We start from the raw sequence: 25423 nt of genomic DNA on the forward strand, positions 1-25423 counted from the left end.
TTTTGAAAAGAAAAGACAAGGGTGAGTGTGTGCTATTATTAAAACATGATAGTGCCAATATCAGTAGCCTATATTCCCCACGTTTTTTTTTAATCTATGCACACTTTCTTACCTTTTCCTCATTGGCTGGGACAGCTCATTGGATGTTGGCGACGATTCAGTGCATGTAGAAGAAATTTAATGGGTTGTGATAAATTAGCACCCACTATAGGATAATTCGCATCCTTGTAACGATAATTGTGGACGTCAAATCACGTTAACAGGGGGTGCATTATCCTAAAGAGGAGCGAAAAACCCATCCCCCCTTTTCTGTCAAATGATCAAAAGACCCCTCCTATCATGTATAATAATAATTCAGTGCCCAGAATTGTCATCATAATTACTAAGCTACCCCCCTAACCGCTCCTTTTTGACATTAAAATACTGAGGAGCGTCCAAAGAGATTCCAAGTTTCAGCAGAAAGCGAAGATAAAAAAAAAACGCTGTAGTTTGAAAATGGGGGACCGAGAGAAACCCTAGATTTCTCCAATTCAAATTCTAGGGTTTCTTGAAAAGATCCATTTCAAGATATGGAGATTGTCAATAAGCTCAGAAATCTCGATGCATATCCAAAGGTTAATGAAGATTTCTACAGTAGAACCCTCTCTGGAGGAGTCATCACGATTGTCTCCTCAATCGTCATGATTTTTTTATTCCTTTCTGAGCTCAGTGAGTTTTTGTATCTTTCTTTGATCTTCTTCTTTGGTTTTGTAGTAGTCTGATTTGTCTCGTTTCGCTTTCTTTTTTTATTGTATGATGAGGATTAAAGGTTCTGTTTGTGATTGATGAAGTGAAATCAGATTAGGGATTCTGAAATTGAGGATGAGTTTAGGTTGTTCTTTTGATTGGATTGCATTATTTTCTGTTGTTTTGTGGTAAATTGTACGGTTTCATTTTTTTTATGTTTGATTCAAGTTTGTTTATCTTTCCTGAATATGGATTATTTTAAGAAATTTTTGGGTTTTTTTTTTTTTTTACTGTTGTCTAGGGATATGAGGGATTTCGGATTATAACTTTTTCAAGATGAATCTGAAGATAAACAGTGCTATGTAGAATGTGCGAGATCTGATATTTAGAAATAAAACAGTAATCAAATAAAAGTTAGAGAGACTTATTTTCACCGAACTTCAATGGTTCTTGACTCCTTTGTTTCTCGTTGAAATCCAGCAAGATCAGATCTGTTGGAAAGCTTATGAGGGAGAGTTTCTAAAGAACCCATGAAACTTGCTAGATACTCACCGGATACCTGCCGTTTGTCGAGAAACGAAAAATAACTCTTCCAACAAACCCTAACTAGGGTAAAAACAATGTACTCTATTCCTAAATCACAGAAATCACAAACTTAGACCATATCTTACCTCAGATCAGTTCTTTTGTCTCCCAAAACGTTCTCACCGGGCTCTCGGATCTCCACATCACTTTCTCCTCTTTGATTTAGGGTTTCTGATGGAGAAATAAACCCATCATTAGTACCAGTAAAAAAAAAAAAGACCCATCATTAGTATTTATAATGCCACTTAGAAGCCCTAATACAGATTTTTAGGGTAAATGACTAAAATGCCCCCACGAAACTTGAGAATTACGATTGGCTTATTTCAGTTTCAATAGAAAAGACTTATGGAAGCCAGGGGAGAAGAGAGAAATGACCTAGAATTACCTTGGAAGAAGCATAGATGCTGTCCCTTTGATCTTAAACGAGTGGCTATTATTCCATGTAAAATATAGAGTTTGTGCTAATGAGAAGAAGTTAAGACATTTCAAGTTCATGAGAATTAACTCAGTTTCTTCATTTACAACCTTATACCAGCAATACATTGATATATGTGCATACAATGGCAAATAAACAAGATAGCCCTAGGATGGATTTCAAACACCTCTAATACGTAAAGTCCATTATGGTTGTCTTTGTCATTTTATATCCCTAAATTCATGTTTTCTCTGTTAAGGTCCTTAAGGATATAGTCTTTCTATCATCTTTCTCCATTTTCTCTATTACTCTTACCATTCAACCCTCATATGTCTTCTATTTGTTCCCTGTGTACAAACCAAGAGCTTCACCATTGAGGTCATTTTGCAAGTTGAGCATGCAAAAGGTGAAGGCGCAATGCCCTTATTCCTTTCGGTATGGGTGTGATGGCCATGCCGGTGTGGTCTACTCGAAAGTCAGAAAATTTTCTTTAGTGATCTGTCTTTGAAGGTGGAAGCTAATTTTTCTTTGCCTAATGTAAAGATGAGCTCTCTTTTGATTTTATACAGACTTTTTGCTGCTGCAATGTTTAGTGTAAAAGTGGTGCACACGATGTATCCATGGTATGCCTATTTTCCAAATTGGGCATTATAGGTGCCACTACTGGGAAGGTATGAAGCAAGCGATCCTGCAACTCAGACCTATTACTTTATGTTTTATGTGATACTATATATATATTTTTTTCAGTCATTTGGCAAACCATCGTGACTCTAATGTCAGATAAGAGATTGGGGTCTCAATATGATGAAGGTCCATGCTCTTTGTTTGGGACAAACCAGTGTTGATACATGAATAAGTGATTCAGGATTTCTTAGCCCTAGAGAGCCCACTTAGATTCTTGCACCTCAGCATGCTGTCTTGTTTATTTTTGTTTTGTGATGGGCATATTTATAACTCTTCCCATATGCAATATGTTCTGTATCAATGAGTTCACTGCTCCCTTTCGTTATACCTATAAATATTGATTTATGTATCCTTGGCAAGATTTTCCTCGTGGCGGGTTCATTGTCAGCTAGAGAGGAAATCAGCAAATGTTTTACAGGCACGCTGTCCTTTTCCTTGACACTATCATCTTGATAGGCTCCTCTCGAATGCAGAATTCATAGTTACTCATTTTAATTATCTAAAACCATTTGCTTAGGAGAAAAAATTTACGGGGCTCAATTATTGGGGCATTAGGTGGATTTTATCGGGGCATTAAGTGGATTTGCTACCACCTTGGTGACTTCAGATCCCATGTTCTAATCGAGAATACTGTATGCGTTTCTGTACTCGTCTCATAGAAGATGAAGAGTTTAGGTTTTTAATGTGTCACTTACTTTGTTAGCCATGGAGTTCCTGCTCCTTTGACATGCACATATGCCTTGGCTGGTAAGTATCCTTGCGTGTTTCAGTTGGGTACAAAATAAAAGATCAGGACTTTGGTTATACTCAACCTTGTTTCTTATGAATGGATGATGTATACCTGTAATGTTTATGTAAGTTGGAGTTGTTTTGCAACCTGGGTGGCTTCAGCCTTTCAGATTCCCTTATTCTGATTGACTATATCTCTATGCCTTCTATACCCTGCTCATGGAAGATGAAGAGTTTGGGTTCTTAATGTGTCAGACATTCTTGTGTTAGCAGGGGAGTTCGTGTTCCTTTCACATGCACATATGCCTCGGCTCATTTTTCTTTTTCTTTTTTAAAGTCAACCCCTTTTCAAATTTTTACTGTCCTTGTACTGATTTTATTTATTTAAATATTTTTAAAAATGAGATTTATACTATGCCTTCTATACCCTGCTCATGGAAGATGAGGAGTTTGGGTTCTTAATGTGTCAGACATTCTTGTGTTAGCAGGGGAGTTCCTCTTCCTTTCACATGCACATATGCCTCGGCTCATTTTTCTTTTTCTGTTTTGAAGTCAACCCCTTTTCAAATTTTTATTGTCCTTGTGCTGATTTTATTTATTTAAATACTTTTAAAAATGAGATTTATACCAACCTAGTTACCATGTACCATCCTGGATCGATCTAATTGTAAGAACATTTCTGTTGGTATGTGTGCTTGTGTACATGAATGGGGTACAAACCAAATTTTAGGACTTTGGGTTTCTTATTGATTATGGAGAGTTGGAGTTGTTTTGTTTCTCACCGCTAGTTGTAACGTGTTGTTTGTCACTTTTCAAACATTCGATCTTGATAGTTATAATGTGTTGTTTGTCACTTTTCTTGTTTTCAAATATCCAATCTTGATAGTTATCTGCTATTTTGTTTCTAAACTTTTTGAATTATAGTTTTTAATTGCTCATAAATGGATTTAAATTTCGGCTGAAATACCGAAATTTCGTCTGAAATCTCGGATTTCGGTCGGGACCAAAATTTAAAACCGAAACCGAATTAGATTTTCACCGAAACCTAAATTGCCACCGAAATTTCATTTTCGGCTAAACCGAAACCGAAATTTCAATCCATGAGTCATAAATTTAAATTACAGCAGGATTTAAAAAATGAATTCTGTTTAACTGGATATTTCTTTTATCATTGCAGGCCTATATCTTAATGCAGTTACTGAGACTAAGTTGACAGTTGATAGTTCAAGAGGAGAAACCCTCCGTATCAATGTTAGCATCCATGCTTTTACTCCGCTTCTAGTCAGATATGTTTCTAAGAGTGTACTGTTGCTTGTTTATTCAGTCGAGGCTAGCAGATGCATGTTGTGTACTTGTGTTCTAGTCTGTTCAGCAGTCTAATGAGGACTAGACATCTTGCAAATTGCAGAAAGGCTTGTTCAATGATTATGAGCTATTTTTTAGGAGAATTTCGAAATGCGTCTTTGAAATGAATGATTGTTCTCTTGCATATTTTGTCAAATCAGAAGGAATGGTTTCGAGTTGCCAACAATACGCATCTGATTTATAAAACAGTTCAACATGAATAATTATAAACCAATCAATATGCTTGCCCTTTTTAATCACAGGCTTACTTGAAATGAAGGCCGGCCATTGAAAATTTTGGGTTCTACTTCCTAGCAGTTTGTTTGGCATGCCCTAGTTGAGTCTTGGCTTAGGTTGTATTGCACTTTTTTTCTTCCAATATACTATCTTCTGTGTATAAGGCAAAAACTCCAGTACAAAAGTAAGCGGAAGCTCTACACAATCGACCTGACCCACCACTTGTTGTGAATCAATTCTGCAAATTTTGGCACGATCATAGTTGTCAGTGCGGGAAGCGAAAGCGGTAAGTAAATGCTTTTGGGAAGGCGGGAAGCATGAAGAGTTGGGGAAGCGGCGGGCAAGTGCAAAGGGAAGTGATGGAGAGGGCTAAACAAATCTTACCAGTAAAGTGTTGCCCCCAGCTAAAATTCTAATAAATGAAAGGGCTAGCTTAACAAAATTGCCCTTTCCAAACTTTCCAGAAAATTCATGCAGTTCAAACAGGTTCTTAAGTGAAGAATAACCCACCAAGATGGCAATTCCAAATTACAATAAAACCAATAAAACCAATACTTAATGGTCACTTGAACTTGCTAAAGGGGAACTATTCACATCCTCAAGAGAAGTTAAAAATTCTTTCAGATATTAAATCAAAATTATTCTTAAGGAGTTACTGAGTTGTTTCTGGTATGCATCATTGTGTTGTTATTTGTTCAACTGGTCAAGAAAAAAATGGAAAGACTATGACAGAGAAAAAGAAACAACTGTAAATGAAGGAGTAGATGATGTAAGTTTTTGTGAGGTAGGTAATACACAGAACAATTAGCAACTTAATATACATAGTTTTCCTTGGTAGCGCACTTCCCACCTTCAGGGGGGCATTTCCGATAACTTTGGGGATGATCCTAGAGAAGAACATCTACCCTCTACCAAATGCATCTTGCCAACCTTGTGGATTATGTTATCAGATTCAAAGAGATGATCATTTAAAGGTTTTTGCTTGCTTAGATGTTGATTAGGTAGGTCCACCTGATAGTAGATCTGTCCGAGGCTATTGTGTCCTGATGAATCATTCCTTCTTTCTTGGAGCTGCAAGAAACAAAAAAATTGACTTTGTCAAGCCCTAAGGATGAATATAGGTCAATGAGTTTTGCAACCATTGAACTGTCATGGCTTGGACATCTAATGCCAGAATTGTATCTTACCACTCCAATCACGTTTTGTGTTCTACATTGTGATAATCAAAGTGCAATCAAATTATGTGCGGGGTCCAATTTGTCAGATTTCATACAGAAAACATTGAGATTGATCATCACTATGTGTGATAAAATGTAGAGGATGGTGAATTAGTTGATCAATATTTTCACTCAAGATCATGTACCCTATAATTTTATGAATTTTGTTACTAGAGATGCAGATCTTGGGTGATGGAGGTGTGTGTCTTCAGCATGGTTTTCTATATTGGGGAACAATTCTCCCAACTGTTTATTCTAATCTACCCGAGTTCTGAGGTAGGAAGACCCTCTCTAGCCATTTTTTTTCTTGATTTTAGCGGAAGCCATTAGCAGAATGATCAATAAAGGTAGAAGATCCAGTCTCATTGAGGGTTTTAAGATTTGGCATCAAGGGATGGTTGTTTCTCATTTTTGTTTGCAGGTGACACACTTATTCTCAGTGAGGCTGATGATGGTAAAGCGACGATGCTAAATGATATTCTCCGTTGCTACGAAGTGTTGACAGGGCGAGGATCCAACTTTCATAAATCAAGGATGCTTTGTATTCACATGTCGGATGATGAGAGAGATTGGTCTTGTTACTGGGTTGCTCAGTAGATCAATTTCCTACAATCCATCTTGGTCTTGTGCTATTTGAGAGAAGACTGAGGAAGTGTGCGAGACCCGATAGTGTAAAGGGCGGAGAAAGACTTGCATCTTGGAAGCGGAATCTCATGTCATTGGGGGGCGTAATCACTCTCATCAATGCTGTTCTTGCAAATATTCTAATCATCTATCCTATGATTTAGCCGACACTTTGAATTTATTTCTGACACACTTGTCCTGTCGTGTCCAACAGGACACGCGTGTCCAGCTGTGTCGACACTCCTTTGGACACTTTTAAATATATTGCTAGGAATGTTAGAGTTAATGTGGACGTGTGGACTCATATTTGTGTAATAATCAATAATTTTGTGTATTTATGTGTCACCATTTCAAGATTTTTAGATGTTGCCATGTCAGACAATTCATATTCGTGTCGAAACTCAACACACGTATCCATATCGACAAATTATGATTATATATACTTTCTATTTTAGCTGTGTCCCCGTTTCTAAATTCCGGAGGTTTGCTGTGTCCGTGTCCGTGTCCACAATGATCTATCTTTTTTTAGATGTAAGATGAGTGTGATCAATCGTATGGAGTAGGTTCAGAGGAATTTCCTTTGGGGCAACTTTGACGGGTTGGGAAGAACCACCTTGTCAGTTGGGAGGTGTGCAAATTGATCAAGACCGGCGGTTTAGGTTTTTGGAGGTTGAAATGGGTTAACAAAGTCCTCTTTCGGAAATGACTTGAGGTTTGGTAAAGAGTGACACCAATTGTGGACCAAGGTCATCGAAAGTATGGAGCATGCCCTGACAATTGATTTTCTGATAACCGCTTCAGAAGTAGTGGTTTGACACTGTGGAGGGATATTTGGAGGCAAAAATATAGGTCTCGACGAAGGGATCATGTACAAACTGTGGGAAGGGGACAAAATCAAACTCTAGCATGATAAGTGGTGTCATGGCTCGTTGTTGGTGTTGTTGTTTCCGGATCTGTTTGTTGTGGCCTCTGATAAAGATATTGCTTTGAGCGGAGGGAGGGTCGTATCTCGTGGAAGCTCAATTTCAGGTGAATTTCTTTGGCAGAGAGATTGATTTGGTGGCTAGCTTTTTTGACCTCTTGAATTCCTGCTATAGAAAGAAGATCCACAAGGATAAAAGGGTTTGGATCTTGTGTTTGTTGGAGGTTTCCGGTGTTTAGTCTTTCTACAATCAGATTGTTTCTAGCCCTTTGCACCCTGCTAGAGTTTGGCGCATTATTGCCCCTCCTAGATTCTGCGTGTTTGGGTGGTCTGCCGTCCAAGAAAAGGATCTTGACAGTCGATCACCTGTGAAATCGTAAGCTCATTATCAGCCATTATGCCCTTTGTATGGAGGATGGGGAGTCAGTGGATCACATTTTCCTACTCGCTAGCCAGAGAGGTTTTGAGTCACATTTTTCAGAGATTCGGTGTCGCATGAGTCTCTCTTTTGAGGATTACTGATCTCTTGTATTGCTGGTTGAAAACCCAAAAGCGTTCGGCTAGGGTTGAAAAACCCAAACGGGTCCGGAAAGCAATTTATGGGCTGAAGCAATCTCCGAGGGCATGGTTTGGAAGGTTCAGTGATGTAGTCTCGCGGTTCGGCATGAACAATGTATTGATCATTCTGTTTTTAGCTACCACTCCACTATTGGATATATCTTTCTGATAGTATACATGGATGACATTGTGATAACGAAAAATGACAAAGGCAGCATACAGAGATTAAAGACTTTCCTCCAGGGAGAGTTTTCCATTAAAGACTTGGGTCTTCTCAGGTACTTCCTTGGATCGAGGTAGAGCACTCTCGTTATGGACTTTCTTTGTCACAAAGAGTATGCATTGGATATATTAGAGGAGACAAGTTCTATGGGGATAAAACCATCTTCTACGCTTATGGATCCGAATGTAAAACTCCTTCCAGATCGAGGAGGCCTATTGGATGATCCTAGTCGATACAGGAGGTTGGTTGGAAAGTTGATTTATTTGAGAGTCACTTGTCCTGGTATCTCATTTGCCTTATGAATGGTTAGTCAATTTATGAGTTCTCCTCACATCTCTCATTGGGCAGCAATGATTCAGATCGTCAAGTACTTGAAGGGTACACCATGGAAAGGCTTGTGTTTCAAGAAAATGGTCATGAGTGGGTAGAGGGGTTTATTGATGCAGATTGGGCAGGGTCTCTAGTAGGTAGGAGGTCAACGCCTGGATACTGTACATTTGTCAGAGGAAATTTGGTGCCTTGGAGAAGTAAGAAGCAATATATTGTATCTAAATCCAGTGCAGATGCAGAATACCGAGCTATGTCTTATACGAGTGGAGAACTAATTTGGTTACGTTCCTTCCTATCATTGATTGGTCTTTCATCTTCAGGTCCAACACAATTGTATTGTGATTGCAATTCATATCGCTACAAATTCAGTCTTCCATGAATGAATCAAACATACTGAAGTGTGGACTGTTACTTCATTCGTCAAAGAGTTCAAAGAGGCGGAATATGCACCATGTTTACTCGATCAGCATACCAGATGTGTTCACCAAACCATTAGGGCCTGCTAATTTAAAGGATGTTTGTAACAAGCTAGGAATGTATAATATATGCATATATTCCAACGTGAGGGGGAGTGTTGGACATGTTTACCCTCATTAAGGGTATTCTTGCCATTGTAACATATCTCTTATATATAAATGATTTTGGTGTGAGAGGGGGACTATCTCTCTTATACAATCTTTCCCCTTTCTTCCATCTCTTCTCTTCTTCTCTCCTTTGTCTCCAATGTAGAAGATAACAGGGTGAAAAGAAAGGGAGTAAAGAAGAGGTGAATCGAAGGGCTAGATGAAGTCGAAGACTGCGATCTGTCCACGTGACTGCAAAGAGGGCAGAAATGTCAGAATGAAAGAAAGAATGACGGGAAAGAGAGAAAATGAGAGGAGGAAAAGGAAAGGAGGACATGGGGAGAATAGAGATAACAAAGAAGGGAAGAAGAAAGAGTAGGGGGAAACTAAAAGGTAGAAGAGGTGGATTGGGGAAGGATTTTTTTTCCATTCGCGTCAAACACACAAGGGAAGGAAGGGCTCACGATTGTTCTTCAAAAATTGAATGTTCGTCCACTTTGGCCTCTTTAAATAGGTTATAATTGAGAAAAAGTATGCCCTCTTCTAAAGGCTAATGGATTATGTTATCTTAAGTGAGTGGTCCCACCTTATAGACCAATTGGATATAACTTAAGTTATGGCACAATGTCCAAATTGCCCCTACTTAATAATAAAACTACGCTAAAATAGAAGTCCCGTCATAAACATGTACTACGCTTGTATATCGTCCATAAAATTCTCAAATCACGTCCAAATTGTGTGATCTTGGGCTCGTTAGATAGTCAATAGAAAAACTTTTCTAATGACACTAAAATCAAGACAAATGGACTAGATTTGATACCTCAAAAGTAGGCTAAAGGTCAAGATGGAAATCATGGTCAAGGCAAAGTAAGCGGCAGTGGTGAGGTGGTGTGTGAGTGGCGTAAGCCGTAAATGATGTAGACATCCCCTACATCTAGGCTTTAGATTAATAATATGCTGAAATATAAAGTCCTAAATAAAATAAAAAGTTAAATAAATGAAAAACCTCTTTATGTGGCGGGCAGAGGAGCCGAATCGCATCACTTCTCTGGCCCCTTGGAATCATGGATTCTAATGAGGCAGAGTTGAGAGCAGTTTTACAGGGCTTCAAGATCTCCGACACTAGTGTCCTAGTTATGCTGATGGGATAGGGAGATTCGCACAATGTTATAAGGTGGATGGACTTCAGCCATCCTTTCCCATGGATATTTGCGCGTATGATCGACGAGATTCAGGATAGAGTGGCAGGTTTCACATTTCATGTCTACAAGATCAAGGGATCAGCCAATAGTGATGCAAACAGACTAGTCCTGGCGGGTGTTGGGAGGGCATCTTTGGAGAGTTTTTATTTTCTTCATCTGTGAGGATTGTTTTTTATTTGATGTTAATTGTAGTTTTTGTTGTTGTTTTCACTTTGTATAGACCATCTCGGGTGTGGAGTACTCCCCCTTTTTCTTCCTTTAATATAATCTCTACTAATTTTTTTTTTTTACTAGAGATTGATGTCAGATTTAGTTAGCAAGATTTTTATGTTTTATGAGAACATATTAGCTTGAGCTGGATGTTATAATGTGTTTATTACACAAACTAGAGCTTCTTCTGTTCTTTTATGTAAATTCCTTATGTGGTCACTTGACCCTCTGTAGAAAATTAAAGACATAATTTGACTCCTTCCTATTGCTGTTCCTCGGAATATTCGTTCTCTACTTGTCGTCTTCAATCTTTTCTACACCATCTCTGTAAGGGATTAATACCTATTGTTCCTCTTGGGTTTGATAATTTAAAATAAATTCTCTCTATCAAGAACTATTCATTAAAATCTTATAAGGGCAATTCATTTTCTTTTGTTTCGTTGGATATTCTGAAACTCATCTTCTATACATTTACTTTTTGATGGCTTTGCAGTTTGATGTGACTTTTCCAGTGCTTCCATGTTCAGTTCTTAGTGTTGATGCAATGGATATCAGCGGGGAGCAGCACTATAATATAGTACGACTTAATACTTCTTTGATCGACTACTGATGTTGGTTTCATTTTTGTGTGTCACTGTTTACATTCAACTCAAAATTTTTCTGGCAGAAGAATCGATTGTAATCTTTTTAAAATTTTCCTGGTATTCAGAACTCACAGCTTCTAAGGATTTTGAACATATCCATCTATGTTGTCTGTTTTCTTGCAGAGACATGATATTATAAAGAAAAGAATAGATCACCTTGGTATTGTAATCGAGTCAAGAGTGGATGGAATTGGTTCTCCCAAGGTTCACAACTTTCCCTAGTTTTGATATTCTGATATGCATATGCTAAGATTTTATTGATGAGTTAGTTTATGAGTACGGCCTTTTCTTTTTTAACTTTCATTAATTTCCATTCAATTTATGACTAGGCTCTGTTCTTTTATAATTAATGTTATTTTTGTTCAATTCTTCAAGGTGTATTTGTATTTAATTGCATTGTTGTCTACTCAGATCTCAGGAGCATCAGCGACTAATATTTTTCCTGTTGGGCTTATATTGTGCATTATATCTTGTTAGATGTCCTGTGGTTAGTCATTTTAAAGAGGAAAATGTGTAATCATTGTGACGTATCTGATGTGTAACTGTCATGAGGATTATTAATGTTTCTACATTCTTTCAAAAATTAATGTTCCCACGTCATGATGGCAAGTTTTATTAACTTACCCATTCAAGCAATGTATCTGTTAACATGGTATGTCATGTCATCAGGGTACTTTAAGGTGACTATGATGCCCCTATCCACATACCTGTGGGGGTTGAAGGATGGTCTGAATACCGTAATGGTTCCTATTTGACTAATGCTATTTTCGTTGCTGTCATTCCTTAAAAGGATTTGAATAAGAAAAAGAAATAGAAACTTGCTTTTTATATGGTATGGTTAAAACGGAAAGAAAGGTTGAAACAAAAGAAAGAAAGAATTATTTTTAGAAAGTTTGCTTCTTGATTATAGTTTTGATTTGTAGCCTTTTTGACTTGAGCTATTAAGTCTGAAGGGTTTTTATGCCTAGTTCCTTTAAGCCAATTGGCTTGAGAGCAGCTGACTGAAAACTCCATACATGAGTCAATTAGAAAGCTTAATAAATCAAAGCATTGCACATAATCAAAGGTAAAGCTTGAACTCATATGCATCAATGTCTATGACATATGCAAATCAAAGATTAGTCGGACACTGCTTACTAGCCTGGGTGTCTGGTGCATGCCCTGCATGTCATTCACGCCAAAAGCAGTAGAGGATTACAAAAGTGAGTTCTATTCTTAGAAAGTATGGAAAAAGTGGAAAGTATGGTGGGCCATATAAATTTGCAAATTTTCTACGAAGTTTCGAATTCAAATTTCTTTTATGGTATGATTACATTAGAATCAAATCTAAGGGAGAAGAGTAGGACAAATTCAAAAGAGGATTCCTTGATTAAAATATTTTTCTAATTTTTCCAACTTGGGATAGGATGCAAAGTTTAAGTATGGGGGTATTCTTGTTCTTCTACTTTGAGCAATTTATCAAAGCAAAATGATTAGAAATTTTTGGCTTTATTCTATAGTGTGATTTGGAAAGAAAAGTTTGTTTTTAGAATTTTGTGTGTTCATTCACTGCAAACGCTCACGAGACACAACTCGTCCACTAGGGTAACCTAGGGGTTCAAAGGCTTGTTGCACGTGCTAAGTGCAATCGTGATTCCGACGAAAGTGAGTTCGGATTTTATTTTGTTTTTATTTCTCTTTATTTTTCTTTTTATTTGCTTGTCCTATTTTTCTTTTTATTTGCTCGAGGACAAGCAAAGCCTAAGTATGGGGGAATCTGATGAACACATTTATATGTGAATTATAGTGGTAGGAATCATGCATTTTTCATAATTAAAGCGGTGCTACTAAGGTATTTTGGGTGTCTTTTGGTGTTTCAGGGTTATTCATGAATTCCACGTAAAATGGAGCTAAGAAGACCAAAAAGGGAAGAACTTTTCATCGTTTTTCAAGGAATTTTCCTTATGGAAAATTTAGTTCTAAGAGATGAAACTCTAAGATGGCAATTCGATCAATTAACAGTGTGGCGCACCAAGTGGACATTTTGGATCACCCTATGGAGGAGTACAATTGATTTATATTATGGCATTCAAATGAGCGGTTAAGATCAGCCCATGAGAATGATGTTTTGTAGGGCAACCCATTTATGTTGTGGCCATCACTTGGACGGTTTAGATCATCATGTGGCGTGACTAGTATAGCACTCTCTAGAAATACATAAAGGCTTATACCATATAAATTTGGACCAAGTTTGGGGCCCATCATGGGTCCGAGTCACTTTTACGAGCACTCAATCCATGCACTAACATAGAAATCACAAGGTCTGCATGGATTTGATGACGTCAACATGCATGGAAATAGTAGCAAAAGACAATGACCGAACATACAAGGCAAGAAAAAGGACCTGCTATGTTTGGATGGGTTGGATGACATGCACATGCCTATGCTACAAGTGGCAATAAAAAAACCAGCCACCACGATCTGAACCGTTGAAAAACTTGGGCAAAAAAGGTGTACACGAATGAGAATACCATGGGATGCTTTGCATCATCCATCTAATAGAAAAAGGTAAGGAGTGCTGTTATTAAGATGAGAAGGTCAACATGGAAATAGGGGCTACCAAAAGGAGGGATGTATTTTGAGCTAATACCGTGGGACCCACTTGGGATTTAAGCATTGACTTTTTTTCGGTGGGGACAAGTCAATTTCATTCGGTGGAGGGGGTGTTTTAAGAAAGCAAAAACCAGACGTTTCTTTTGGCAACGTATCTTTCAGAGACAATTCAACCAAATTGGCAATAAAGGATATCCAGCTAATTTAAAATAATTTCAAAGATGAAATAGTTGCTGAAAACTATGAAATATACATTGGGAGTTTTTAGATGAGTGGCGAACTATTTTTGGCAGTTGCATATATTCGGTAACACTTGTGGCTGTTTGGGTGTGTGGTGTTGTGTCCATTAAAAACACCTAGCAAATAAAGTTTCTAGGAAACTTACTAATTTGAAGGACTAACCTCCATATATTTTTAGCTGCTTCGGTCATTTAAGTGGGCCATACCATGGTGTCAACACAATTCGTTCAAGTAACTAAGGGTGGCCAATATATAAGGATATTACTCTCAAAATTTAGGGCGGGCCATTACTTTAACAACTCTCTACACTCTTGCTCTCTCTCTACAATTCTCTCTTTGTCTCAAGCTCTCTCCACCATTCTCTCTCTCTCTCTCTTAGGTTTTCTTGTTCATTTTCTTTTCTACTCTCAACCAAGGATCAATCATCCACCGTTCATTCCAAGGTGACACTAAAGCTTGAAGAGGAGGATTTGGCTAAAGTTGGAGGAGAAAAAAAAAGACTAAGTTCTATTTAATTTTTGTTATTTATTTTAAGTTCAATTTGATGTAATTTTGTTTCAATTCAAGTTAGTGAAGAAGTAATTTGCTTTTGTTTCATTTCCTTTCAAGTTCTATATGGCAATTCTTCTCCCATCTATCTCTTTTATTTTTGTTTTTCTTCACTTCTTCATGAATAACTAAATCCTAATTACTTAGGGTTTAGTTGAAGCCATGGGGAAGGAGAAATATTTATAATTAAATCAATCTACTCAATTGAAAAATTGTGTAGGATTTTGTGTTTGGAAAATCCCAATCATTCATGCCATTGGCTTTCCCCTTTCGTATGAATGATTGTCGATTAACAAATATAAAGTTCTATATAATCAATGTAAATTGGAGAGTGGATTTGATTAATTACTTGTAAGGAATGACATCCCTTTGATCTTATTCCTTATTGACTAGTTAATCGAATTTTCAACCCAATTCAAGAGTTGTTTTAATTAATCAATCTAATCCAAACCTATGGTGGATTCTAACCCTAAGTAATCTTTTATATTGAATTAAGGATTTTACACTATTCCAACTTACTTTTGCAATTTTCCAATTTACTTAAGCCCTTAGAATTTAGTACAAAGTGAGTGTTTTTATAGACAACTATTTTTGAGTCGCTGTGAATGCCACCTCACCCATATCTTTCCACAATTTCAACTTCCCTTTTTTATGGGAAGTTACGTAACCTCTTTTGAAAGTGGGTGATTCTCACGAAAGTTTACACTTCAGTGGATTTAGGAATTTTCTCCTTTTCACTAAAGTGTCTTTTTTTTTTTGTGTCGATCCCTTTATTTTAGGAGTGACGTAACGTGTAACCACTCTTGTTTTTTTATCTTCCCTTTTTTTACTACGTGATTTTACTTTTATCCCCCTTTTGTAAAATTTCGAGTTCAACAGTAGTCGTCTCTCAAAATCTCAAACATCAAATGATAAAAATCAATTATATCGATGTTGTGCTCATTATAGTTGTCTCCCTCAAACACATCCAACATGCTTGACTAGTTCAACGTCAACCGATTCATTCCATCTCCTCCTTCGTCTTCTTCCTTTTCGCAAGAGGGTTTTGAATGTTTTTTTCTAATGCGGAAGGGAAATTGGGTATTTCGAAAGAAAATCCTATTACCTTTTATACAAATCTTAATTAGGATAAATCTCATGAATCATATGATTTATGTTTGAATCGTACTCGAGATTCACTCGAAAATCACAAGATTATAACAAAGGGAAAATTACATTTACACCACCTCTAGTTTCTGACACATCCACTTCAACCCCTACATTTTAAAACGTGACAACTACACCCCCTATAGTTTCAATTTGTGTAAGGTAGAACCCCTCAGTTGACGGTTCGTCCACAGATTGAAGGGTTAGGATGATCCGATGGAGCTGATTTTTTGGGCACACCCTATCTATGTCAGGGCCCATCAAATGAACGCTTTGGATCATCCAAACAATGTGGGCCCACTGTGTTTTTGGTAGTGTTTGGATTCGGGTATGGGCCCACATTGTTTGGATGATCCAAAGCGTTCATTTGATGGGCCCTGACATAGATAGGGTGTGCCCAAAAAATCAGCTCCATCGGATCATCCTAACCCTTCAATCTGTGGACGAACCGTCAATTGAGGGGGTCTACCTTACACAAATTGAAACTACAGGGGGTGTAGTTGTCACATTTTAAACTATAGGGGTAGAAGTGGATGGGTCAGAAGCTAGAGGGGGTGTAAATGTAATTTTCCCTATTACAAATTAAGATTCAATCATGAGATTCAAATCGTAATCCATAAGATTTGATTTGAATAATAAATTGTAAGATTTTCAAAACAATGTTGGCAGTTGTGTAATATTTATTGTTCATTATCGAATAAAATACAAGAAAAAGGTTGCGAGATGCGATTGACTCCTACTTTTATGCTTACGAATTTTGCCTATTCTAGTTTTTCTGCTCCTCTTCTCCTCTTCTTCTCTTCACTTTCTTAATCTTTCTTTCTTAGCAAGATAAACTATGTCTAGTTACTTAGCACCCAACTTTAAACATAACTTAAGTAGGATTACCTAGTGTGTAAGAGTGTTTACTCATCATCAAAATGCTCCCATGGAGGTGCGGATAGAGTCTAATACACTGCCCTGGGCCTCCGACATACTCAAGCAAGACCCCTTCAAAATCAACAAGTGAATGAAAACTTTTTGAATAAAAACCTGCACCTTCATTAGGTCATAGACCTTTACGTTCTCAAAAACTTCATTTTCTATTAATTTGGAAGCCGATTGATGTCTCTTAACTGGATTTAAGTGAGCGAACCCCCTTCTTGAATATAAACCTACACCTTGACCAATCATTAGTATTTTATGGTGTAGACATTGTTCATTGCAATGCTTTAAAACTTGGACTTGGAAACTATGTATAACAAGTGCAAGACATATTGCTACATCAGCCCTGGGATACTAGTTGCTTTCATCTAACAGGTTCTTAATGAGAGTTGGAACTTAATCTGCATTTCATTGATATCACAAAGAAGAATTAATCATCTGGCAGATTCTTAAGCTAGGTAACCTGTTGATAGGGCTGCTTTGACTATTTACACAATATTTCCTCTTTTGTAACTGATGGAATCTAGAGGCTTTTTCTTCCTTTTCCTTTTTGTTCTTTGCTTGTTTTTATCCCATCTGGTTCTCTCTCTTGTGTTTTCTTTGACTTTTGCTCTGTTTCTTTGGACGTAAAATAGGCACAAATTTTTTTTTTCTACTTTTAAAGTTTTAAGTAGAATCTCAGCATTGATATCTGTAAAAAAAAAGGCAGTATGTAGAAGATGAAAAGAGTGGAAGGCAAAGATTACCTACCAGAGGCACAAGCATTTTCTTTTTATAGCACTTTAGAAAAGGTAGATAAGGAAGAAGAAAAGGCAAAACAAAAAAGAAACGTACCTTCATTGTAGCTTGAGTGTCTCCAAAGAGAAGGCCTCTCAAAATATGGCATTCCCTTGATACATTAAAAAACAGAGAAAGAGAGCGTCGATACATTAACGTTCTGTTTCTGTGTAAAACGGGTGTAAAACAGATTTTATAAGTTCTTTAATGTCTTTCAGAGTAAAGGGGGATAGTTTGGGCAGGCTGATAATAGCTTTTTTGTTTCATTTGGCATGCAAAATTTGAATAACCAAAGAGTGTGCCTTCTTGCAAAGGCTTATTCGCTTCATAGATTCTTTCTCAGTTTCGATCGTTCTGGAAGAAGGAAGGCCCCGTGCATGCCATTAAATTGGCTAGTATTGACAATCCTTCCCTGGGATATATACAGATAAGTTAGACGAGATCTTGGACTTACGCAAGATTTTGAGGTCTTTCCACTAAATTTATTGAGAGGAAAATGAGGAGCTGCTTTGTCTTTCCTAGGAAACTGTCGCAAGAACAGCTTCGTTGTCTAGACTCAGAGCTATATTGTCTTTCCAAGGAAACTGTCTCAAGAACAGCTTCGTTGTCTAGACTCAAGTCCTGTTGTAGTATTTTTCTATTTCTGCACATCCTCTTGAATTTTCTACTGAGACGGTAATCAATCATCAAATGAGTAGAAGTTAAATGCTATTGGCTGATGAATATTCTACTTCAGATTGTATTTAACTTCCCACATCTGACAGTAGAACTGGTTATGTTTTTAGATTTGCTTAATTGTGCTTGTCTATGTTGTTTTTTCAGATTGAAAGACCTTTACAGAGGCATGGTGGAAGGCTTGATCACAATGAGACTTACTGTGGTTCTTGCTATGGTGCAGAAGTGGTATGCACATTACCTTCAATGAAGGATATCCCTTTCTTGACATCACAATATGTGTACTCTACAAGATTATTCATTTTCCTTCTGACGTTTCCTTTATGTACGACTTTAGCAAAATATAAAAAAGAAATAGATAAATGGTGGACAATGCTTTGGTTATCATTGGACTTGAAGATTTGCATTACTTTGTACTCTGCATTACCTTAATGAAAAGATTTGCATCATAGTCCTTAGATATCGTGTGTCAGGTCATCCGCACTCAGAGGATATTCATGGTCACACTCGGAGGATAGTTGTATCAGTTAATCCACCCTCGGAGGATATTCATGGTCACAAATCTTGTTAGGATGCTTGTTTGTTCTCCTCAAACCTCTTTTTTAGTTATCTAATTTTGACATTATGCTGCAAAATTAGGAGCCTAGATTTATATATTATATTTATTTTAGCTCAAGTTCAATTTTGATCGAGCAATCACAGGCTCCTATGGAGCTCTGTTTTTGGGGTAGTCTTCCATGAGAATTTGGCAAACATCCTACAGCTGAATTTTGTTCCGTTAACTTACCAACTTCTCCAAAAGCTTAAGCTGTTGGAGAAAGGCAGTATTTATCTTTTATACTTTAACACTCCCCCGCACGTGTGGCCCACTTGGCAAACACGTGGCACATGTGGTCCCACTTTGGGCCTACCATCGGAGAAGTTGGTTAGTTAACATGGTATCAGAGCCAAATGTCTAAAGTTCAAACCTCCCGGATAGCAAAAATACACATGCGATGGTCAGCCCAAAGTGGGACCACATGTGCCACGTGTTTGCCAAGTGAGCCACACGTGCGGGGGAGTGTTAAATTATAAAAGATAAATAACGCCTTTCTCCATCAGCTTAAGCTTTTGGAGAAGTTGGTAAGTTAACATGTTCATTTAAAGTGTAAGTCAGCTGAATTTTGGTCATTTAGGCTACTTAACTATCTAACAGTAGAAACTATGACTCCTCGGCAACCAAAGCTATAAGTCTCATTCCTGCTCTCTGTTAAAGGTCTAAGGACACCCTATGATCTAAGGACACCGAAGCTAGTCCTTTATTATGGCCTAAAGAAACCAAAGCTAGTCCTTTATTATGGTCTAAGGACACCCTATGATGTTTTCTCAATTCTCAAGACACACTGAAAAGAACTAACTGGACTTGACACTAAGACTGACTTCCGAAGCTTGTTAGCTGAAGGGTAGCTCAAACGGTAGTGCCACTGAAAAGAATCAACCGAGCTCTGAAAAGCTGCACTCTCCCTCGTCTGATCGAGTTAATGGAGGCCATCCACCTCGGGACCCGAACCCGTCTTCCTGCAGTTCTTCAGATCTTAGAAAACACAATAAGGGAAGAAAGAAACAGAACAATTCAAATGTTTAGTTAACTGACTAACGGGAAGTAAATTAAAGGGAAATTTAGAAACGCAAAGAACAGAGGATAATGAAAGGCCTGAGTGAGGAGAAGTTACACCTACTCCCGAGACAGAAGTGGTCCTATCAGCCAAGGTAACGCTATGACTCGGTAAAGAAGATGACTGAAAAGAAGAAAATATATCAGATTTATCGGTCATATGGTGATGCTCCCGAATCAATGAGCCATGATCCTGTAGCAGAAAGAAAACAAGAGGAATTGCTATCATGTTGTGCTAAGGTGGCAATTGGTTGCTTGTTGTTATCCTTAGATCTCAAACACTCACCATACTCAGCCCAAAAAACTACTAAGCAATCACCTTGCTCAGTCCGGATGATGTAAGTATGAAGCTCTCAGTGCAGCAATTGAACCATGACTAGCATATCTAGGAGGCCGTAACTTCGGATGCAAATCATAGCAATAATCAACTGAGTGACCCTCCATACCACAAAAAGGGTGGCCCAGCGCACGAGGCTCCCGCCATTGCGGGGTCTGCGGAGGGCTAGATGTGCGTAGCCTTACCCTTGCTTTGCAGAGAGGCTGTTTCCGTGACTCGAACCCTTGACAACCAGGTCACAATGGAGCAACCTTATCATTGCGCCAAGGCTCGCCCTCTAGCACTCCATACAACAGTGAGTGCAAAAGTGGGTTCCAAGACCACCAGTACTATGACCTCTCCTTGAATCACGGCCACCTCCACGACCGCGAAGACCTCTACCATGGGTAGATCGACCGTCACAACCACTACGATCACTACCTGACTGAGCATCTAGGGCTGAGCGCTTAACCGAAGGCTCACTCGAACCCTCAACTCTCATAGACCTCTGAATCACTCGAACCAACTGAGCAGCCATAAACTCACTTTTCTCAAATAATCGCGAGTTACCAATCACAACTACGGGTAACCAACACAAGAAAATAATCACTAGAGTCACTTCATAGAACTAATCCAAAGAAAAAGAGATGATGTTTTGTTAGAGACTCTAGCCTATCATCATTTAAAAGTGATCAACGCACCATACCATCCCTATATGCAAATTTCTAGGACCAAACGAAGAGCATCCAGACAAATCGAAGAATTACAGCATCAAAACAGTGGCAGTGGAGGCTTACGACATCAAGACGACGACTACTAGCGACAATAGACACACTATTTAGTGCCCTCCAACAACCCCAGGAAAAAAAGGTTATTGTTCACGTGAGCAGTGCAGTAGTACAGTTCATGCGGTGCTCCCTATTCACGCGGTACTGTTCCTTCAGTGCTGTTCACGTGAACAATAACCTTTATTTATTTTTGAAGTCTCTGAGGAAAGAAAGAGAAAGTCGGAGGAAAGAAAAAGTGGATGAGAATGTAAGGACCTTTTCTTTAGTCTCCTAACTAGTTGACGATGAAGAAGGAGAAAAGTTGAGATAGGGAGAGAGAGAGATGGAGCGCACATATATATATATATATATATATATATATATATATATATATATATATATATATATATATATATATATATGAGAGAACATTTCCTACACACTTGTGTAGGTAAGTTACCTACACACTAGCTTAAAATACAGTGGGGGCCCACATTGTTTGGGTGATCCAAACAATTCATTTGAATGGTCCTCACATAGATAGGGTGTCCACAAAAAATCAGATCCATAGGATCATCCTAACCATTCAAACTATGGAGGCAAAAAATGGACTAATTTGTGAAGGTTTATACACGTCCATTTTACCTCCACAAATCGTAGGGTTGGGATGATCCTATGGATCTGATTTTTTGTGGACACCCTATCTATGTGAGGACCATTCAAATGAATTGTTTGGATCACCCAAACAATGTAGGCCCCCACTGTATTTTAAGCTAGTGTGTAGGTAACTTACCTACACAAGTGTGTAGGAAATGTTCTCTCTCTCTCTCTCTCTATATATATATATATATATTATATGTATGTATATAGAATTATGGTTACATAAGACAATTTCGGTTTCGGTTTCGGTTTTAAATTTCGGTCCCGGCGGAAATCTAAAATTTCAGCTGAAATTTAAAACCATGGATATACATACATTGTTTCCTCGTCTCATCTTTTCTGGAAATTTGATATTGACTTCATGGTATATTTCTTTTGCATATTGTGAGACATTCATCTGCAGTTTGTGATCTCAAAAATCTAACTAACAAAACTTAAAAGAGAAAAAAAAAACTAGATATGGCAGTGAACTAATTTGATTATTATCTGACTTCAAACTGATTTCATGAAAAGACATTCCTTTCAAGGTTTTCAAGAGTTTTGGTTATTGGCCTTGTATTGTGCATCGTATTACTCTCTTTCAATTATTGCTCCCTCTTTCAAGATATCAGCAACCAATGCCTCTGCCACTTATCCAAGCCATATTAATGATGGATTGTTTTTCCATTACAGTCAGATGATGAGTGTTGTAATTCATGTGAAGAAGTGAGCGAAGCTTATCGAAAAAAGGGATGGGGGATGACAAATCCTGATTTGATTGACCAGGTCTACAAAAACCATTCTTTTAGAATTTTTTTATGTGAAGAGGTTGTAGGTAACTGATACATTTATAGTGTTGGTATATTGTAGTTCCGGCATCTGTTTTCTTTTTTGCCTTATTATTACTGAACTTGATCATGGACACCCGCATCATACTTACAATAGCTAAAATTACAGGGTGCAGCCTCATGTATTGAATGACGAAGCATGTGTTTCTATTTCTAAGAGAATACATTCTGTGACTGTATTTAACCATGATAGGATTTTCTTATCATACTTGGGATTGAATTGCGGCTTTTCAAAATGGGGAATGAAAAACCAATAACCTAATACTGAATACACATTCTAGGTTTCAAGATTTAACCCAGTGTTTTATTAGTGATTAGAGATCTAAAGCACAAAAAACTCAACATAATTATGATTGTGCCAAAAGTATAGCACAAGGTATCACTACTGTGAAGAAAATAATTATTAGAAATTCTGATGAAGGAACGGTCAAGAGGTGAGGAAAAATATGCTGACACTTTAAACAATTGGTTCATTGTATAATTTGTATTTAATCAGTAATCTTCCAATCTCAAATGAAGGAACATACAGCTAAACACCAACTTGCATCCACATGCGATTAGTCCAAGGGCTACTTTTTTTCGTATTGGTGCACTCTTCCACATACACAATGTATGTGCACTTTAAGCTGTGTCAATCAATGTGCAGGACAAAATATATGGGACACAAGCTGCACCACTACGTTCTATAGTCAATCAAGCCCCTTTTAATACTACTATAAGAGTCTCATGAAATAACTAGAAACTAGGAATGAATTTGGTTATTGAAATATTTTCATGAGAGCCATGTTTTATTTACAAATATTCTCCAATCAAGCCCCTCCCTAGTCAGGTTAATTGATGGGAATGGGTGTATTTTTCCATTGACACCTATTCCAAGAACATCTGGTTGCTTCCCCAATGCCGTGTTGGTATCCTTGTATCTCCCTTGTCGTCCAACGAGTTGATTTGTGATAGAAGGATTTGATGCAAGAAAATGGAAAAGAGAGAATAACAAAGGTGGAGAAGAGAAAATAGGGAAAGAATGATAAGAGTTAGAGAGCCTAACTTCCAAATCCCACTTAAATTAATATGAAGAGAGAAAAATTATTTTAATACCCCTATTAGGGTCAGGTAAACACAACATCAGCTAGATATAAAATAATGCGCAACACTCCCCCTCAAGCTAGTGTGAAGATATCACGCATGTCCTTCTTGCATGGAATAGAGGAAAAAACCTAACTAGTGACACCCTTTGTCAAGATGTCTGCAAGTCGATCTCATGTCCTCAAAAGAGGTGCAAATAAGGCTCGAGCTTGGTTTCTCAATATGCTTCGGCCTGTCATGTTGGTTAGAGAATGTGCAATGTTGATGGATGCCTTGTTGTCACGATAAAATTTCATCAGACCTTGATGGTCGAGCCCTAGCTCCTGGATGATAATCTTTATCCATAATAGCTCATATACACCATTTGTCCTAGCCTTAAATATCGCCTCTGCATTTAACTGAGCAACTACTGACTGTTTTTTGCTTCTTTATGTTACAAGGTTACCTCATACAAGAGTGTTGTAACTTGATGTTGACCTTCTATCATTAATGGAGCCAGCCCAATCAAAATCTATATATATGATTCTATTTTCATATGGCCAGAGGATCCTATAAACAGCTTCCATGTGGGAGGTGAGGGGCATGCATGTACATATGCAATGTCTGGCTGCGTGTGAGACAAGTAGATTAACCTCCCAACAAGCCACTAATATTGTCCCACATAAAGTGTAGTGCCATCTTTATCTTTCCCCAGCTTGTGATTTACTTCAATAGGGGTGTCAATGGGTTCACACCCTAGCATTCTTGTCTCCTTGATTATGTCCAAAACATACTTTGTGAGATGAAGATGCCTTGTTTAGACCTAGCAATCTCGATGCCCAGAAAATACTTGAGGGCACATAGTATTTTTTTTTAACTCACTTGGCATGTAAGCTTTAATTTTCCCATTTCGTACGTATCATCACCCATCACAGCAATTTCGTCCACATTTAAGCATGACCATAGTGAATCTCTGAAATAATGCCTTGAGAGACTGTTTCAACCAATATGATGCCTTTTTTAGCCTACACACCCTTTCACAAGCAAACTGAAGAGGGAACTGCGAAGGAACATTCATTTACACTTCTTATAAATCTACATGTAGAAAGGCATTCTTCATGTAGAACTGCTGAAGCACCGGCCTAAAATTTGAAGGAAGCTTTCACTATGCTAACCATTAAATTCACTGTTTCTTTCTCTTTTTATGATGGGTATACTGTTTCTTTCTCATCCCAGAAAAAAATGAATAAAAGTGTGTTTCCTCACTCTAATTCATTTTTTGAAGCTTTATACACTGGGAGTTTGGGCATCGACGATTTTGGGATTTGGTATTGATGACCATTTCTGTTTCAGTGCAAGAGAGAGGGCTTTATTCAAAAGATAAAAGATGAAGAAGGTGAGGGATGCAACATCCACGGATTCTTGGAAGTCAATAAAGTGGCTGGCAGTGTTCGTTTTGCTCCTGGGAACATTCATTTGAACGATTTACTAGCATTTCAAACAGAAAGTAATGTGAGTACTGTACAGGTTCTCTATCGCTGTTTTATTTGCATTTCAACCAGAAAGTTTTAACATGGTAGTAGTCCTCTATAACTGACCCATTTGGTAGCTCTAAATGGAGAAACATGTTCTTTAAATTTCTCTTTGTAAACTTGGTGAAATATTTGGCAAATGCTTCCAAATGTGTACGCAACTTTATATGGCACACTACAGGATCTATCTAATCTTCTATTTCTTCTCATAAAACCAGATAAGCCACAAAATAAACAAAGTATCCTTTGGAGAAGAGTTCCCAGGTGTTGTCAACCCACTTGACGGGTAAGATCGTCAGAGCATACTCAATTCAGCTGAACAGTTAAGTTGTGCTGATAGATTTTGACTTAATAAGTTTATTATACTCATATTTGCTTCGGCTTTGAAAAAAAAAATGGCAGTGTGCAATGGACACAGCAAACATTATCTGGAATGTACCAGTACTTTATCAAGGTGAGTATTTTGCAATTTAATCCGCTCCGCTAAAG

The 25423-nt window shown here is 37.8% G+C and overlaps 1 protein-coding gene across 3 annotated transcripts in view; it reads left to right on the forward strand.

Moving 5' to 3' along the window:
• Nucleotides 1–419: 419 nt before the first annotated feature.
• LOC143888417 (uncharacterized) overlaps nt 420–25423 on the forward strand; it is a 30773-nt gene continuing 5769 nt past the window's right edge. Inside the window, exons 1-9 of one of the 3 annotated variants that reach the window (XM_077392824.1) lie at nt 420–708; nt 4317–4390; nt 11063–11146; nt 11337–11417; nt 18264–18344; nt 22186–22278; nt 24756–24914; nt 25153–25220; nt 25337–25388. In XM_077392824.1, the coding sequence (XP_077248939.1) occupies nt 570–708; nt 4317–4390; nt 11063–11146; nt 11337–11417; nt 18264–18344; nt 22186–22278; nt 24756–24914; nt 25153–25220; nt 25337–25388 (831 nt within the window). In that variant the 5' untranslated portion in view covers nt 420–569. The remainder of the gene's footprint in view (nt 709–4316; nt 4391–11062; nt 11147–11336; nt 11418–18263; nt 18345–22185; nt 22279–24755; nt 24915–25152; nt 25221–25336; nt 25389–25423) is intronic. The other 2 variants (XM_077392823.1, XM_077392825.1) reach the window with 2 other exon arrangements.

Source organism: Tasmannia lanceolata, unplaced genomic scaffold (assembly GCF_043159265.1).
Source record: "Tasmannia lanceolata isolate RefF3 unplaced genomic scaffold, GAP_Taslan_0.1 ptg000012l, whole genome shotgun sequence".
NCBI classification, from domain to species: Eukaryota; Viridiplantae; Streptophyta; class Magnoliopsida; order Canellales; family Winteraceae; genus Tasmannia; species Tasmannia lanceolata.